This window comes from Cervus elaphus, chromosome X, assembly GCF_910594005.1.
Source record: "Cervus elaphus chromosome X, mCerEla1.1, whole genome shotgun sequence".
Lineage (NCBI taxonomy): Eukaryota > Metazoa > Chordata > Mammalia > Artiodactyla > Cervidae > Cervus > Cervus elaphus.
Genome location: NC_057848.1, coordinates 73,648,593 through 73,667,686, shown reverse-complemented (window position 1 = coordinate 73,667,686; position 19,094 = coordinate 73,648,593). Strand labels below are relative to the sequence as shown.

Here is a 19,094-nt window from a genome sequence, read left to right as displayed (position 1 = left end):
ATTCTTGGCAGCACCTGTGAAATGCTGCTGCTTCAGGTGAAAAGGGACGTGAGGACCAGACTGAGGCCTGCCTGGGTCATGGGCTTCCAGCCTCATCTTGCTCAGCCAGTGGCGTGTGAATAGCATGGACAGGCAGAAAGAACACAGACTAGCAGTTTTCATTTGCTTCTTTATTTACTCTTGTGAAGTTCTGGTGTACTTTATTAGAGCCAAAAATAGATTTTTGATTACAAAAGAGTGCTTTTGAGTGTTCCTGGGGATCTGGAAGCTCAGGTATTGTGCTTGTCCTTAAACTCCTCACAGAGGGCACACTTGTAATCTGAGGACTCCTCCTGCTCCTCCTCTGCCTCAGGGGCCTCGTTTGGGCCCACAACTGAAAAGGCTCCCCTCACGATGGAATCATAGGTGGTGTACAAAGTCATCGTGAACCATAATCTGGGTACCTTGGGGAGCTCTGGGACAGTTCCCCTGCGCCATCCCTTCCAGCAGTAACCAGGGGTACAGACATGATATTGCTGGACGGACCCTCTCCAATGGGGCAGCCCTGTTCGCTGAGGAGATGGCTTGACCTGGGCCTACGTGCTCCACTGCCCATAAACCAAAGGCCACCGAGCACAAATGAGCGGTCTGGGGGTTCCGTGAACAGTTGAGGTCCCTTCTGGACCTACTTGTCAGCCTCTCCAGTGTACTAGTGATGGAATCGAGGAGAGCATCTGGTCACCACTGCATGTTTATTTCTCTTTGGGGTTGCTGATGTGCCGGTGGCAGGCTGAGCAGTTCCTCTGGGGTCACATTTCCTCTAGATGTTCTGCAGGAGGAGAGGCTTGTCTCTCTGGAACTTGGAGTAGTGATAGATCTGAAAGGAAATGAATCACTTTAGCCATCGTGGGGGAGAATAGCTTTTTCTCACCGCCCTTCTTCCCACCACTGTCCCGACCTTGCCTAACTATGTAAACAAGGTCTTCTCATTCCTGGCAGTTGTTATAGGCACTCCCTGAAATCAAGTGGCCTCTCAGGGTCTGGTGTCACCCCTGTGGATCCTGTCTAAGGGGATTCCTGGAACACGACAAGGCCTGCTTTCTCCTCTTCCCTTAACCACCATCTCATGAGAAAAAAGTTCTCCTGGAAATTGAAATCCATCCAGCACTTGGCTTGTCTAGTCCAGTCTCCCCAGAAGGGCTTTCTACACTACCGTCATCCTCTTCTTCCCTGCAGAGCGACATGAATGGTAGATTTTACTGAACTCATGCAGGTTCAGTTCGTGGATGAAACTTTTGATGATGTCTTGAAGATCCTGTCCAAGCCTCTCTGCTGGAGGACCTCCATCTGGAAGAGATCTGCCTCAATTACCACCATGTCTCCCTCATCATTCCAGTGCCCAGAGGTGAAGGCTGCATCCTCCAAACTCATCCAGAGCTTCCTGGGGAAGGACAGCCCACGGACGGCATTGTTCTCTTCCTCATTGGCTGTTGATGGGTTTGGGTCCTGTGGGGCAGGTTGTCTTGGGAGCCAGGGTCTGGGCTCTTGGGTTGGTCCTGCCACTTCTCCAAAGCCTCCTCTGAATCCACATTTGGATCTGGGTGACATCAGGGGGTTGCCCTGCTGCGGGCTCTCCATCAGTGGATGGGGTGAGTGGGGCTGCACGTGCCTCATCGGAACTCTGAATATCCATGGAGCCAGTGTAGTTCAGGAGCATTTTCTACCCAAGCTGTGAATGGTCAGGGAAGAAGGGCCTCAGGGCAGGGTGGTAGTGGCCAATTAATACTGTCTGGAGATTCTAGAATCTGGGTGGTTGGCCAGGCAGCCAATTAGGTGGTCTGCTTCCTTACTTGTTTCATGATGTCACAGAGGTGATGTGGATGGGCAGCCCTGGCCCTGTGTGGGAGAGGGGGTCTGGGGACAGAGATGTGATCCCCAGCTTGTCTCCTGTCTGAAAGTATAGAAAAGTGTGTTTCAGGTTGCCTGCAAAGGCTTCCATCTGCTGCCATGCGCCTTGTTTCAGGGGGCCATGCCCTGGACCGGTTGACAACCATGCTCCTGGTTCCACCCCTCCCCTTCCAACGGGCAGGCCTGTGACTGCCTTCTGCTAAAGGGGCAGGCCCTGGTGAGTCCTGGCTCATCTACCACCGAGAGAGACCCCAGGGGTCAGATGGGGCCCTGGCGACTGTCCCTCCCAGAAGATGGGTTCCATAGTGGGCTGGTTGGCCTAGCCTGAGTTGGTGGTTCCCCCCCGTCCCCAGGCATTGTCCTTCTTCTGGCTTTGGCCTCTTTTGACTGGTATTGCCAGTTGGGAGGTCCCAATCACACAACCCCAAATTCAGAGTCCTGTTTCCTGTCCCCACCACCCCCCAGGTCGAGCTCTCCCCAGAGCAGGGCTGTGCTCAAGCACAGTGGGAGTGACCTCACTTTCCACTTGATTGTTCCCCAAGCACCTGAGACACAGACTCCCCCGGAAGCCATGTGGTAGGGCACAGCCAAGCGATCTGCTGAGCTTACAGCCTTCTGAGCTCTGCCCAACCCCACACGGCATCCCACTGATCACAGGCTGTTGTCTTCAGTTTCCATTCATTCCCATAAAGACCACTCTCGTGGCCCTAGAGTCCTCACTTTGGGAACATCTGTGTGTATGCTTTTCCCATCCCATTCCCAGAGTCTCAGACTCGGATTCAGCCTCCCTGGAGGCTGCCTCGAATGCTCTCTTTCCTTTTGACCATGGGATGGCTGGGCTCTGCTACCCCTGGTCCTAGCCTCCCATGTCCAACTTGGGTATCTCTGGTTATCTGCCATTTCAAGGACTTGGTTGGGGGCTCAACATACAGCCTGTTCTGTTGAAATAGGCACTTCACTGATCCTCTTCCAGGCCAGCTCTGATCTTCTCCATGCCTGTCCCTCTCCCCACCACCACTGTGGACCAGTTCTCCCTTACCCAGATGGCATGAACATCGAATGGTTTTGTTGGCTCACAGGTTAGGCGTTTTCCAAGGGGCCTTCTTTACACACACTCATTCCCAGGGCCATGTCTGACTTACTGAGCTAGATGTGACCAAAGGGAGCCCCCATCTACCTGTATTTGAAAATGCATGAGACTCTGCCTGTGGGACTGCACAAAACCTGAGTGAAAGTCTCCGGTCTTCACTGCGTATGGATGATGGGGCAGTGGGTTTGGAGGTGCATGTTCTCTGACCTTTGTAGGCCACTGTTCTTCAAAATCACCATGTAGGGTACAGACAGGCACCTTGGAAAGTTAGCTGTGTCGAGTACCCTAGGGCACTGTCTACCTGGTCTTCCACTCAGCAGTGTCATTTGCCCTGTGTGAGGGCCCAGCCTGGTGTCTGAAAGGGGAGAGCTAAGAGAGTGTGGAAGTTGCGCTCACAGAAGCCCTCGGCCTGAGGACTGGCAGCCAGAATGGAGCTCACAGGCCTTGACTTGGGCTTGCTCCCTGGCCTTTCCACTCCTACACAGGTTGATAAAGCATTCCTTCAGGTTGGTTCATCTGACTGGGACATGCTTCTGGAGGCTGTGATCTTCAGAGGGGGACCCTGGTGGATCCTCCAAAGAGGACCGAAAACCATGCTATCTATGGGCAGCCCGGCTATTGTGGCCTTTCCTGCCCCCAACCCCACCCTACTCAGGGCTCCTCCTCATCCCTGGGTCCTGAGAGAGCTGCCTTTTCTGGTCCCCCTCCTCCAGGCATCACGTGGGCCCTGGCAATGGGTTGCCACCAGACTGTTCTCCACTCTACACTGTAGGAAGGGGTCGGCTGTTTTGTGGTCCAGGGCTTGTCCGAGAATGTGCACCTCAATAGGATGTGGAATACCTAATCAGCCAAATAGGATGTTTCACAAATAAAACTAAGAAACTTTGCTACTTAGACCATAGTGGACTTTACTGTTAGGAGCTCAGTTGTGTCTGACTGTTACTTCATGGACTGTAGCCTGCCAATCACCTCTGTCCATGGAATTCTCCAGGCAAGAATACTGGAGTGGGTTGCCATGCCTTTCTTCAGGCGATCTCCCTTATGCAAGAATCCATTCCAGGTCTCCGACAATGCAAGCAGAATCTTCATCATTTGAGCTACTGGGCAAGCCCTATTTCCATAGAAGACCTGTTAAATTTGGGTGTGAAGGAGTGTTCCTACAGGACCGAAGGTGCTCCAGGATATAGAAGCAAGAACCACTCTTTGCCTCTGCCCCAGCAGGTCTTCCACCCAAAATATTACTTTCCTTTATTTCAGTCCCAACTAAGGTCAAGTCCTTGATTACAATGGCCAATTACAATCAAGATAATTGAAAGTTAATTAACACCTTGGGTTCTGGATCCAGGGGGCCAGGAAAGAAAGGGTCGTTCCATGCATTTCTTGGGCACCACTTCAAGGGAGTGTGACCGAAGTTCTGCAGGATTCCTAGCAGATGTGGGGTAGAAAACACCTCCTTTGCCCCTGTGATCAATAGCAATGTGACAAGAGTTAAGACCCCTTCCTTCATGTCCCAGAAAGAGATGTCTTTGGGCTTTATCCAAGATGCAAATGGACACCTTACAACAATGATCCATTTCAGACTTTGCCATCACCCCGAAGACACACTGTCTGCAAGTCTAAGGGCTGCCACATGCCTGCCTCACCTCGACCACCTCCCACAGAAGGAACCCAGTGTCCTAAAGCCCCAAACCACCTTGGCTCAGGCACTGAAACTCGAGTGCTCCTCCTGGAGCCCCACCGCCGTATCTCGTGTTGCCTTGTTCAGTGCGACTAAGGGAGGTCTCTCCACCTTCCTTGTGTGACTGCGGCTCCTAGACCTTTGCTCTAGGTGTGGGAGTGTCCTGCTTCTCCTAGTGTCCCCACTCCTGTCACGGACTTTCCTGGAGCAGATACTCTGTAAAGGTCTTCGGAATATATGAGCTAGTGAACAGGGGCCTCAGATTAATTGTCTGCTAATTCCTTAAATAAGCCAGGCAAACCCAAATAAAGATGATTTAGTTTTTGAGAATGACACACAAGAAGGACAGATGGATGAATTCATTGCAATTACTTTTATCATCTAATTCTTGCCCCGTCAATATTAGTGCTTCCCTGGTGGCTCAGAAGGTAAAGCATCAGTCTACAATTGGGAGACCCGTGTTCCATCCCTGGGTCAGGAAGATCTCCTGGAGAAAGAAATGGCAGCCCACTCCAGTACTCTTGCCTGAAAAATCCCATGGATGGAGGAGCCTTGTGGGCTACAGTCCATGGGGTCGCAAAGAGTCGGACACAACTGAAGGACTCCACCACTCTACCACAAGCTCACATTTCCGAAACGGTTCTATTCTAATTCCATTGTGTCCCATTCAGGGTCAAAAAACTAAATGGAAGAGTTTCCAATCTCTTACAAAAAAGCAATACTCTTGTTCTTCAACTGTGTAAGCACAAACACATAGTGATCAACCTCATTCACCAAGTTATGACACTAAACTTTATTTAGCCTTTTGGGAAAACAATCAAAGTTTGAAGATTTTCTAAGGAAAACAGATGAATCTCCATGTCATTGTACAGAACAGGAGCCCAAAGATGCTGTGCACTGGTTCCCCCAACTGGACCGGGCCCTCACTTCTGAGAAGGCTGACTACTCCCTCTTCAATCACAGAGGGAAGGATTACCCTGGCTGCTGTTCTGGCTCAGGCCCCCTATTCCTCAGGCCCATGGACTACCAGGGTTCCCTCTCTTCTGAGATCTGGCTTCCCTCAGTCCTCCCTTAGGGTCCTCACCTTGACTTCCAGGAGGACCTAGGCTCTGTCGTCTCCCCACTGTAGTCCCTGCTCCTCACACCAGGTCCCCTGTATCACAGAGCTGGATGTCAAGAACTCAGGACAGACATAGGGTGCTCTTCTCACCCCGAGGGCTCCCAGGGACAATGGCAGGGGCAGGGATCTGTGGGGTTCTACCACTCTTATCTTTGGATCCCTAGAGTTTTCACTTGGGGTCCCTTCAGCCTTCCCTCAGGGACCTCACCTTATCTCCAGGTATGACTTCAGATTCCCTCCTCTCCCCTACTAATGCCCCAACCCTCACACCAGGACCCCAGGCTTTCTGAGACACAGATGTCAGGAACTCTGCTCTCGATACTAGGACACCAGTCTGAAATCCGGATATTAGGAAGTCAGCCCCCATACCAGGTCCCCAGTCTCTCTCAGACCCAGTCACGAAATGCAGCATATGTTCATCCACCATATGTCCCCCCATAGCCCACTCTGCTCTGGGGTCCAGGGTCCCCTCAGTCCTTCCTCAGTGTCCTCACCTTGACTCTCAAAAGAAAGAAGATCTTTCCCACTGCCCATCTGAGGCCCTGCCCCTTCTAACAATTGCCTAATGTCTCTGAGACACAGATGCGGGAGTCAGAAGAGGCTGCCAAGTGCTCATCCCACCACCAGGGTGGCCCAGGGCTGACAGCAGGGTCAGGAATCTGTGGGGTTCCTACATCCTCCCTCAGGAACCTCATCTTGAGCCCTGGCAGATCTGGGGATGTCCCTTGTGTTGACCAGTGGCAGGACCCTCACATGAAGTCTCAGGGAGCACAGAGTGTGGATGAGCACATGCTGCATTTCCTGACATCTGGGTCTCAGAGAAACTGGGGACCTGGGAAAGGGGGTGTAGCCTCAGGTGAGCAGAGGGAAGAATCTCAGCTCCTCCTGGGTTTCAATTTGAGGACCCTGAGGGGCGACTGAGGGGACCCTGGACCCTAATCAGAGGAGACCTCAGAAAAGCCTGGAGCTGGTGTTGGTCCTTGTTGGACCTGGGATACAATGAGCCCAAAGTGCATGCGCTCACTTCCTGACATTGGGTCTCTGACTGGCGACCTCGCATGAGGGGAGGGGACTCAGGGGGGCCGATTCCCAGGCCCTGCAGGGTTGAAGACCTTGAGGACCCTGAAAAGGGACTAGAGGACCCTGAACCCCTAATCAGAGGAGACCTCAGAGAAGCCTGAATCTGTTGTCAGTGCACGGCAACCGTGGGCTCAGGATGAGTGCCACAGTCGTGAGCTGACCTGACCTCCGGGTCTTCAAGAGACTGGGGTCCTGGTATAAGGGGCGGGGCTTCAGTTGCGGAGAGGCGAGAATCCAGGTCCTGCGCGGAGGCAAGGTGAGGTTCCTGAAGGAGGACTGTGGGGGCCCTGAGTGAGGATCAATGGAACCCCAGAGATCCCCATCCCTGTAGTCGTCCCTGGGAGCCCTTAGGGTGAGAAGAGCACACTCGGTCTGTCTGACTTCCTCACATGCCGGTGTCAGAGGGACTGGAGGCCTTGTGAAAGCGGCGGGGTCTCAAAATGGCGGACGGGACATTTGCGTGTCCTTCCTGGAGCCCAAGCTCTATGCGAGGAAGGATTGAAGCGGTTCGACCCCAACAGGGAGGGATCTTGGCCCTTGCAAGAGGGTCTTGGAGGGCCCAGAGTGGGGTGAGCAGGGTGAGCAGTTTCTTGACTGCTGGCTTAGGGATCTCGGGAGGTGACGTTTTACGGGCGGAGGTGGAGGCTTCAGGTTGGCAGAGGCTGGACTCCCCAACCCCGAGGTTGGACTGAGCAGACCCCCGCCCCTGTGGTCAGTGCTGGGAGGCCAGGCAGGACGTGAAGAGGAGCTGAGGACCAAGCATCTCCGCAGCCTAGAACCCTCGCGAGGACCTGGGCAGTTGCAGCTGCATGTGGGGCCCCACAGCACTTTCTGTTCAGGCTTGTGTCTTGTTTTTTTGTGTGTCTGTATGTGTGTGTGTGTGTGTGTTGTTAATACTGGCCATGTATTTTAATACTGGTCATGTTACTTTATTATTATTTTATTTGTTTTGTTTTTTGAATGTTGAGTTGTTTTTTTTTTTCATTTATTTTTATTAGTTGGAGGCTAATTACTTCACAACATTGCAGTGGGTTTTGTTGTACATTGACATGAATCAGCCATGGAGTTACATGTATTCCCCATCCCGATCCCCCCTCCCCCCTCCCTCTCCACCAGATTCCTCTGGGACTTCCCAGTGCACCAGGCCGGAGCACTTGTCTCATGCATCCCACCTGGGCTGGTGATCTGATTCACTATAGATAATATACATGCTGTTCTCTCAAAACATCCCACCCTCGCCTTCTCCCACAGAGTCCAAAAGTCTGTTCTGTACATCTGTGTCTCTTTTTCTGTTTTGCATATAGGGTTATCATTACCATCTTTCTAAATTCCATATATATGTGTTAGTATGCTGTAATGCTCTTTATCTTTCTGGCTTACTTCACTCTGTATAATGGGCTCCGGTTTCTTCCATCTCAGTAGAACTGATTCAAATGAATTCTTTTTAAGGGCTGAGTAATATTCCACGGTGTATATGTACCACAGCTTCCTTATCCATTCGTCTGCTGATGGGCATCTAGGTGGCTTCCATGTCTTGGCTACTATAAACAGTGCTGTGATGAACATTGGGGTTCACGTGACTCTTTCAGATATGGTTTCCTCAGTGTCTTGTTTTGAGTTTCCTTCTACTCCTCCAAAGGGGACGGTACAGGCCATGCCAGGGGAAAGGTGAGAACTACAAGGGACCCACCACACAACTGGCTGTACTCCCAGTGTCCGCCCCCTCCTACCAGCACAGAAGGCACAGGGATGTGCCACAGTACTGCCCTTAGATGTCACCTCCATTTCTCTCAGAGGAACTCCAGGAACCAGGAAGCGAAGGCAGAGATCTGAAGCCTGTGTCCTGAGTTCAGAGAGCAGAGGAGGTCCAAGCAGTATCAGGAGTCAAGGTGAGAGGGTGACCTGAAGTGAACCAGAGGCTCCCTATCCCAGGACAGAGGGGGGGCCCAGAAGACCCCGATTCCTTCCAATTTATTGGACCCAGAAATCTCGGGCTGTGTTGACTGCAGCCTGGGGAGCCACCACTCTTCCTCCTTCGGGTAGCCAGGGGACTGGCCTCCCAGGAGGAGCTCTCCTGTGAGGACTGAGAGCACCCCTCAAGGTGAGAGCTGTTAGTGGCCTGTATCGTACCATCCAGGATGCATTTCTTAGCCCAGGTTGCTCACAGCTCCTCTCTCCCAGAGGCCCTTGGTCCCTATCTGTACCTCTGCCTCACTTCCGTGTCTTGTTTGACCTCAGGCATTGTGTTCGTGGTTGAGATGAGTGAGCTCAGCAAACCCGAGGAAGACTTTCAGGACCCAGGCGAGGCCCAGGGCCCTGTCGAGGTGCCACTCTTGGAGGCTGAGGTGGGGGAGGCTGCATCCCACTTGGCCTCCTATGCCCTAGGATCCTCCTCCGCTAATGTGGAGGCCTTGCCCCAAGAAAGTCTGGATAGAATGATGGCTAACCTGCTGAAGTTCTTGCTCCTCAAGTATCGAGCCAAGGAGCTGACCTCCCAGGCGGAAATGCTGAGTAAGGTCCTCAGGGATAACCAGGAGCACTTCCCGATGGTCTTCAGTGAAGTTTCAAAGTGCCTGCAGCTGGTCTTTGGCGTGGATGTGAAGGAGGTGGACCCAGCAGAGCACACCTACATCTTGGTCCCCACCCTGGGCCTCACCTGTGATGAGATGCTGAGCGATGGGGAGGGCTTGCCCAAGGCCGGCTTCTTGGTGCTGGTCCTTAGCGTAATCATGCGGTGTGGAGACCCGGCCCCTAAGGAGGCGGTCTGGGAAGCACTCAGCAGGATGGTGGTGTATGTTGGGAGGGAGCACTGTGTCTTTGGGGAGCCCAGGGAGCTGCTGACCCAAGTGTGGGTGCAGGAGGGATACTTGAGGTACCAGCAGGTGCCTGACAGCCACCCTGCCCGCTATGAGTTCCTGTGGAGTCCCCGGGCCTATGTGGAGACCAGCAAGTGGCAAGTCATGGCATTTATGCTCAGGGTCAATGAAAGGCCTTTGAGGGCCTTCCCATTTAAGTCTGGAAAGGATGAGAGGGAAGAGGAATAGGGGGCCTGAGCCAGAGCAGCAGCCAGATTGAGCCTTCCTTCTGTGATTGAAGAGGGAGTAGTCAGCTTTCTCAGAAGTGAGGGCCCGGGCCAGTTGGGGGAACCAGTGTGTAGCATGTTTTGGTTCCTGTTCTCTGTGATGACATGGGGATTCGTCTCTTTTTTCTTTAGAAATTTTTCAAAGCTTGGTTTCATAGAAGGCTGAAGAAGCTTCATTGGCTTTGTGAATGATATTGTCTGAGTGTATTTGTGGTTACTCAGTTCAGAACCTTGAGTTTTGCTGTTTCGTAAAAGATTGGGAAGTTTTCCATTTTCTTTTGTGGTCTTGAACAGAATACAATGGAATAGAAATTAGAACAGTTTTGAAAACATGAACTTACAAAGCACTAGTATTGAATGGAGAAGAATTAGATAATAAAAGGAATCATAGTGAATTCATGCTTATGTCCTTCTTGTCTGTCATTCACAATAACTGAATTATCTCAGTTAATTGAATTTTCCTGGATTATTAAAAAAAGTAGCAGACTATCTGAGACCCCTGCTCACTGGCTCAGTTATTCCAAAGACATGTACAGTTTCTCTGCTTCGTGAAAGGCCATGTTAACAGTGGGGACACTAGGAGAAGCAGGACACCCCCACACTTACAGCAATGGTCCAGGAGTCGCAGTCACATGAGGTTTGTCTTGGGACAGAGGGGAATCTCTGAATGGATCATTGCTGTGAGGTGTCCTTTTGCTTCTTGGATAAACCCCAGAGAGATCTCTTTCTAGGGCAGGCAGGAAGGGGTCCTGGCTCTTGTCCCATAGCTGTTGACCACAGGGATGAAATAGGTGTTTTCTATCCACCATCTGCTAGGAAACCTAGAGAAATGTGAATCTTGATCTTTGATATATGGCCAGTATTCCCTGTACTAGCCCTCTTGTCTCTGCCTTGGGAAGCTGATTAACAAGTACATTGAAATAACAGATTCTTTGGTCATCTGGAATTTTTTATTTTCACTTGTGAGCATGGTCTAGATTTCACTTGGATGAAATGAGTGAAGAGATGCTGCAAAAGTGGACAGGACCTGCTGTGTGACTAGAATCCTGGGATCTTTGAGTGAGCTGTGCCCAGCTGGAGACACTGCTCTCCACCCCGAAACACACACAGACACTGAAATTGATATACATTCTCCAGGAGGAAAACACAGAACAGCAATTCTGAGTGGTTTTCTATTCCATTTCTAATTAAGCTGCCAATTCTCTGAGGTGTCCTGAAAACAAAACAATTTCCAGAGGAGAGAGGGAAAGAGTCTGAGATGCGAATAAACGAGAAATATGTAGTAGCCAGTAAACATGCAACATCCGCCAGCATCCCTGGGTTCAGGCAGGTTCAAAAGTGTGCAGGCAGCAGAGACCCAAGTTAAGGCTGTACCTGGCATCAAAAGGCAGGAGCGACTTCCGGGCCTAAGGAGGTGGTGAGGTCACTGCAGTGGGGGTGTGGATGGGTGCAGGCAGCTAAAGGGGCAGCTATCCATGCTGAGTGCCAGAGAAAAAGGGGAACAGGTGATGTGATTCTGGTCACATATATGGCAGCTGCCAGATAGTCAGTGGATGCTTGGAAAAGATGGAGAATTTCAAGATCCATGTGAACTGCTCAGACTCTCCTTCCCCCAAAAAAGGAGAGTTTTAACTGCTGCTCTTGCGGAGCATCTGCTAGGCAGTGTGGAATTGGAGAGATGTCAGGTGTTCAGGCACCTCTTGTCTTCCTCTCTCCCTGCACACATGGGGACACGACCCTGCCAGGCCTCTTCACTTAGGAAGGGTCATATGGTGACCCAGGTCCAGTGAGTTTTGAGCAGAAGAATTTTTGTCAACGACCATTTGTTCTGAAGGGACACGGGCACCTGGGGGTTAATCCTCAAGTCAGGAGAACACACAGACACAGACCACTCCGAGTGTGGTTCCTCTTCCAGAGACTAAAATCCCTCACCTCTGACCCTTGAGAGAGGCTGCCCCACAGGGAACTGGCTGCAGGGATTCTACCCACCCCCACAAAAGACCCACAGCCTGCCCCCGCCCCCCACGTGCTTCTCTGTCTGCCCCCTCTGGGCTGTGCTCAGTCTCCATCAGGAGGGCAGCAGCCAGCTGCCAAAGGCCCCTGTTGGGTTTGGGGGCTTCCTCCTCATGAGGCCCAGCCCCGATGTCCCCCACCCCTGCTGCTCACAGCGCCCACTCTCCCCCGGAACCTGGCCTTGGATTTTGTCCTTCTTACCCCCCATTCCCCACGCCCCACTGAGAGTGGATTAGGGCCTGGTCCTGATGACCTCATGTGTGTAACTTTATTTGCAAATCCCATAGCAGCATCCCCTTCCACTGTGCTTTGGGTGGAGCCAGCAGGTCTTGATGCAGCCCCTTGGCAAGTCTTGTGAGGGGTCAGCAGTAGTCATTGCCATGGAAGTGCGGGGCACATCTCTAAGGTCCTGAGGTGTATCAGACCATTCAGTTCCTGTGGAATCCCTGCAGAGGGTGTTGGAGTAAGCTCGGGGTCTTGTGAATGTAACTGTGAGGTCCTGGCTTTTGAGCCTGAGTGTTAGAGGCAGAGAGGTGTCTGGTCAGCCACCCGCAGAGCCCACTAGGACTTTGGTGACCCCAGTCAGGCTGTCTGAGCAGAGGTCAAGCTCTAGCAGTTGCCTGGGAGGAGACTCACCCAAGCGCCAGAGGTCCCAGACTTCAATGAGGATTCAGAAAGGAGCCAGGCAGGAGAGGAATCTGGGTCCCAAGTGTGCAGGCTGTAAAGATGGTCAACAGCCCTAGAGACATGGAAGCAGCAAGCCCCTGGAGATCCCATCAGACTTGCCCGGGGCTGGCTGGGAGATGGAGTGGGGAACAGAGGTCACTGCAGGTGAGCTGCCGCCCCGGCCTCCATGAGGACATCTGTGCTCTGGCACCAAGGCTGGGAACACAGCCCCAGGGGGGCACTCCAGGATGTATATGTGGCAGCTCTCATGGCAAGTACTCCTCATGCACCTTATGGGATAAGACTGTTAGGTGTGGTTGGGTTCTTGTGTGGGTACATAAGAACCTCAGGCCTTTGATTGCAAGGAGGCCCAAACTGTACCCCGCCCCCACCGACTTATTTGGAGGTCATTTCCAGGATCCAGCATCTTCTGCAGCAGCCTCTGTGTGGACACACAACACCCTGTTCCCAAGCTGATCTTGCCCAGGGTATCACAGATTGGACAGGCACCTCCCTTGGGTTAAGGATTCTCAGTGAGTGTTCTGCTCCTCTGAGAAGTCCCTGTGTTTCCTCATGGCTTCCCTGGAGGCTCAGTGTTAAAGAATCTGCCTGCAATGTGTGAGATGCAAGTTCATTCCCTAGGTGGGAAGGTACTCTAGAGGAGGAAAACGCATCCCACTCCACTATTCTTGCCTGGGAAATCCCATGGACAGAGGAGATGGGGTGGGGGGGCTTGTGCCACAGTCCATGGTGTCACAAAGAGTGAGACACGACTGATCGACTGAGCACTCACATGTATGCACGGCTAAAGGTTTGCTCTGGACCCTTGTATCCCTGGCAAGACATTGACCCCTGCCTCGATCTTGACCGACTTCTGTGGCAAATAATATTGGCAGACATCTTAAAATGGTTTTTGAGCAAGTATGGGGTTCCAGGTCGACACCTGGCCTCGGTTGGTGGCTTTTGCCATATCCAGGCAAAACATCTATGAGGTTGGATTAGGGCAGTATTTGTGGGACTTGAGAAAAAAGTTGATCCAGAGATGTTTCTGTGGTGGAAGTGGCCCGGTGAGTCTATTATATGGGATTGGAGGTTAAGGGAGAGGAAAAGTTGAAGCTAATTTAGCAAGGGTTGTTTCACACTTACAGGTTCTATGTGCTTGTGTTTGGTTTCCTTTCTATTTCCTTTTTATCATACTCAGCATGTGTTGCCCAAAGTTTCCTTGCCTTTTTTATTTTGAAAATAGTCTTTATTTTCACCTTTTCCTTTGTAACCCTTTTAACCCTTGTAACTCATTATGATTTGAAAAAAAAATATTGTGAAAATAGCAGAAATAACTTATGCCCCTCACCCAGTCTCCCCTATTCCTAATATCTTACAGTAATATGATATATTTATTACAATTAATGAGGAAGTATTGATGCATTATTTTTTATCAACTAAATCCCATACTTGACTCAGATTTCTATAGGTTTTACCCATTCCTGGATCCTGGCAAGGAAAATACCCTAACTTTTACTTGTAATGTCTCCTTGGGTTCCTCTTAGCTTTAAATTTTCTTTGTTTTGGATGGTCTTGACAGTTTTGAGGAGTACTCAGTAGATGTTTTGTACCATGTCCCTTGACTGGTATTTGTCTGATAATTTACTCTTGACTAGCCTGGGATTACAAGTTCGGGGGAGGAATTTTACCGATGTAAAATCCTATTCTCATCACATTGTATCAAGGGTGTATACTATTAGCACAATTGATCACTGATGATGCTCTCATTGATCATGTGGCTGAGGTAGTGATTGTCATATGTCTATGCGATAAAGTGATCATTTTATACCCTCTTTGTATCCTGTCCTCTTTGGAAGAAAGTCACGATGTGCAGTCCATGCCTCAGGGGTGGGGAGTTATGCTCCCCTTTCTACAAGTGGCAATGTCTGCATAAACTGGAATTTTTCTATGTGGAACACTTGCCTATCCTTGTTTGTGTAATTAAGAAATTATTTCTGTTTCTCAGTATGGAATCATGGTATCTTTATTACACGTTGGGTTACAATCCAATACAATTTTCTATATTTTTATTTTCAAATTGTTCTCGGATTGGTCATTGGGAACTCTTCCTGTCATCTCCTTTTGTATTTACCTTTGTCATACCCCTCGAAATGTTGCTTCATCTTTTGAAAGTTTTTTGAGCACTTCTTTTCTTTTTTTTTTTAAATTTTCACACCATACAAGATGCTCCAGGCTCATTTTCCATATTTGCTGTCCCAATTCTAGAATCATCATTTTTTCCATGGAGCCCTTGTTCCTTTTATTGTCGAATGGTATTGACAAAACTAGATCTGTGCCCTAAGTGTACTCATTGGTACTGAAGGGTCGTTGCTTCTGGGCACCCGTTGGCTGACAGGGCAAAGAATTACATGTGTACTTCTTAACCTGTGTTTATTTATATATCTAGAAATATTTTAGATGGTAATGATTTCATGGGTATGACACCAAAAACACAGGCAAAAAAAGGAAAAACATAGATAAATTGGACCTCATCAAAAAAAAAAAAACAAGTCTGTGCATCAAAGAACACAATCAAGGAAGCTACCATATGATCCAGCAATTCCACTTCTGAGTGTATATTCAAGAGGAAATGAAAATAGGATATTTAAAAGATATCTACACTCCTACATTTCTCACAGCATTATTCACAATAGGCAAAATATGGATACAACCTAAGCGTCCGTCAGTGGATGAATGGATAAAGAAGATGCAACATATTCAGGATAGAGCCATGTGAGAGAAGGAAATCATGCCTTTTGCAACAACTTGGAAGAATCTTGAAGGCATTACCCTAAGTAAAATAAGTGAGACAGAAAACGATAAGTATGGTTTATCATTTGCATGTGGAATCTAAAAGGACAAATGGGGACTTCCCTAACAGTCCAGTGGCTAAGACACTGCAGTTCCAATGCAGGGAGCATGGATTTGATCCCTGGTTAGGGAACTAAGATCCCACAGTGTTGTGCTATTATTGTATTATCTAACTACTTGGTCACCTAGCGAATCCATTCAAGGGAAGTACACAACAGAGGAAACTAAATTCCCCTGACTGTGTGTGAGAGGACCAGAAGGAGAGTCTCCTGGTAGCAAAAGAGTGAGGGTAGATAGTGGGGAAGAGCAAATATGATCAAGGGATCCCAGCTAGGTGTAGGAACTCCTGAGTTCAACCTGAGCTGTGCATGCAGGAATCTCACCAGAGACAGAATATCAAGAGCATGGAGAACTGAACCATTGCCCTAGGGGCAGGCTGGGCCCTGGGTGATTCACAAAAACTGTGGATCTAAACATCACTGCCATATGACCCAGCAATCCCATTTCTGGGCATACACACTGAGGAAACCAGATCTGAAAGAGACACGTGCCCTGCAATGTTCATCGCGGCACTGTTTATAATAGCCAGGACATGGAAGCAATCTAGATGCCCATCAGCAGACGAATGGATAAGGAAGCTGTGGTACATATACATCATGGAATATTACTCAGCCATTAAAGATAATTCATTTGAATCAGTTCTAACGAGATGGATGAAACTGGAGCCCATTATACAGAGTGAAGTTAGCCAGAAAGATAAAGACCAATACAGTATACTAATGCATATATATGGAATTTAGAAAGATGGTAATGATAACCCTATATGCAAAACAGAAAAAGAGACACAGATGTATAGAACAGAGTTTTGGACTCTATGGGAGAAGGCGAGGGTGGGATGTTTTGAGAGAACAGGGTTGAAACATGTATATTATCAAGGGTGAAACAGATCACCAGCCCAGGTTGGATGCATGAGACAAGTGCTGGGAGGGATGGGGTGGGGAGGGAGGTGGGAGGGGGATCGGGATGGAGAATACATGTAAATCCATGGCTGGTTCATGTCAATTTATGGCAAAAACCACTATAATATTGTAAAGTAATTAGTCTCCAACTAATAAAAATAAATGAAAATACATAAATAAATAAATAAATATCACTGTATCAACCACAGCAAAATGCACATTTATTTGAAGCACATGGGAAACATTCAACAAGATAGAATCCTATATCCTCAAAACAAACTAAAAAAATTTAAATGATGCAGAGTATGTTCTCTGAGAAGAAAAGAATCAAACTAGAAATCAAACAATATGGAAGGAGAAGCAAAGTCTCAAAACACTTGGAAATTAAACAACCATCCACAGGTAAAAGAGAGATTCTCATCGAAATAGAAACTGCACTAGAGTGAGTGAAAATGAAAGGGCAATATATTGGAATTTACGGGATGCATCCAAATCAGTGTTAAGAGGGAAAATTATAGCATTTAATATTTAGATTAAGAAACAAGAAAGACCTCAAACAATATTCTATGCTTCCACGTTACCTTACATGGAAGAAGAGAAAGTTATACTGAAAGCAATCTGCAAAAAATACAAACAAAAACAGAAGAGAAAAAAAAATTGAAATCAAAAATAAAGAAAAAAAATCATGGGAAAAAACTGGTTCATTGGAAAGATCAACAAAATTGATAAAACTCTAGCCAGATAAACAAAATCTAAAAAAGAGAAGACAAATAACTAATATCAGAAATGAAAAACTATCACTACAATTCTACAACCTGTACACCAAAGATGTTGGAAGGATAAAAAGTAAACACTAAGAACAAATCTATGTATAGTACATAAATTCAAGAACTTAAGTGGAATTTAAAATTCTTCAAAATTCAGAAACTACCCAACTCACCCCTGATGAAATGTATAACCTTTATAGTACTACAACTATTAGAGAATGGATATCACGTTTTGAAATTTTCTAAAAATAAAATCTTTAGAACCTCAGAAATATCCAAAAACTCAAACAGAAATTGTCAGAACCATCTTTATCAGAACTCTGAAGAATTGTCAAAGGTTAGCAGCAACTAAGCTACCAAGATTGTGAGCTCCTCTGGGTCAGGGTTACTTATTATGCTCTGTGGTCCTGGTGTCCACCATGGGCCTTGGCACTCAGTGGGAGATCAGAAAGTGTTCGCTAAATAATGTCTTACTCATGACTCCTGCAATCTGGTTGGATCAACTCTATTTGGCCCCCAATACATGTAACAGGTCAACACGACCATAAACACAAATGGGAGCAGTGACACAAGTACACCTCTGCAAACATCTGTGGAGAGGTGCCTGACACTTACACAGCCAACAGACAGAACTGTTTGAGCCCATGGGTAGCTTTAAAACATCCAATTTTTTTTTCATGAAAATCTGATCACTGCTGTGAAAGAACAAAATGGTGGCAATAAAGAGCTCCTCATAGAATGACAAGCTGAGCCCATGTCCTCCAAGTGCTGGGAGAACAGAAGTGGCATTTAGGAGGAAATGACCAACCAGGCACAATAGGAATGCTATTTTGGTTTGGAGGAATACAATATTCTGATGACTTCCAGAAGTATAAAATCCAGTCCTTTCCTAAAATATCCTCTGGCACATTCAAGATACAGAGACCTTTGACTCTTCTAACAGCATAAACATTCTGACCCTTCCCTGATAGTGTATGTGTTAAATGTCAGTACACAAGAAACAAGTGCCTGCACAGTCTGAATTCCAGGACTGGCCTTCCTGTCACTATTACACAAAAGTGAGTGTATGAAACCAGTATTGAGTAATTCTGTTTCACTTTTGCTTAATTCCAAAGGACCTGAGACTGTGTTTGGTTAGCAAATCCACCCTTCCAGCAACAGAGAGGTCAAGACAGTAAGGTGATAGAAACCTAAGCACAAAAATAGGCCTATGACCAAAATTCAGATGCAAATGCAATATTGCCCATGACCATAGGTTAGAGAGTCCATCAGATACAATGACGATGCTCAGCTGGTGTTTTCAGCTCCTCATCAATACTTCATGCTTTCATGAGTTGGGGCCATGATGTCGAGCAGTCACTGGATTGAGTTTGATCTGAAAGAATATAGAGAACACAGGTGAACTGAAAGTGTGTCTTATTGAAGCAACTTGATGTCAAAATGAGCAAAGGATTGATCTTAGATGGGAGTTTAAATGGTGCCCTTCTTTTGAGATATTCATAAGTACATCGCAAACTGAGAACATTTAAGCCTTTCTCATACCCAGTGAGGCTAACATATAAGAAAACAGATCCAGTCCCACTTAGAAAAGGAACTGAGGAGGATGAGAGAGCCCAGGTGTGATCATGTCACTCTGCTGCTTAATTCTCTACCGCCCATAAAATAAAAGGTTCCCAAGTGGCTCCAGTGGAAATGAACCTGCCTGCCAATGCCAGAGACATAAGAGATGCAGGTTCGATCCCTGGGTTGGGAAGATCTCCTGGAGAAGGAAATGGCAACCCACTCCAGTACTCTTGCCTGGAGAATTCCATGGACAGAGGAGCCTGGTGGGCTACAGTCCATGAATGACTTAACACAAACACATAGTCAGAAGTATCGAGCTTGATTTCTTCAGTGGAG

The 19,094-nt window shown here is 48.2% G+C and overlaps 2 protein-coding genes across 4 annotated transcripts in view; both read left to right on the top strand.

Annotated features, from left to right (window-relative positions):
- LOC122689843 (melanoma-associated antigen 10-like) overlaps positions 1-19,094 on the top strand; it is a 335,391-nt gene that overhangs the window by 272,632 nt on the left and 43,665 nt on the right. Inside the window, exons 1-2 of one of the 3 annotated variants that reach the window (XM_043896609.1) lie at positions 7,141-7,207; positions 8,474-8,523. The exons of 1 other annotated variant lie outside the window; for it this stretch is intronic. The gene's annotated coding sequence lies outside the window, so the exon portion shown is untranslated. Of the gene's footprint in view, positions 1-7,140; positions 7,208-8,473; positions 8,524-19,094 lie in introns of those variants that run through there. One more of the 3 variants, XM_043896613.1, reaches the window with a different exon arrangement.
- On the top strand, positions 6,525-10,797 carry LOC122689840 (melanoma-associated antigen 8-like). Its single transcript, XM_043896605.1, has 3 exons — positions 6,525-6,631; positions 8,652-8,744; positions 9,094-10,797. The coding sequence occupies exons 1-3, from the start codon at positions 6,529-6,531 to the stop codon at positions 9,897-9,899; spliced, it is 1,002 nt and encodes a 333-aa protein (XP_043752540.1). The 5' UTR covers positions 6,525-6,528; the 3' UTR covers positions 9,900-10,797.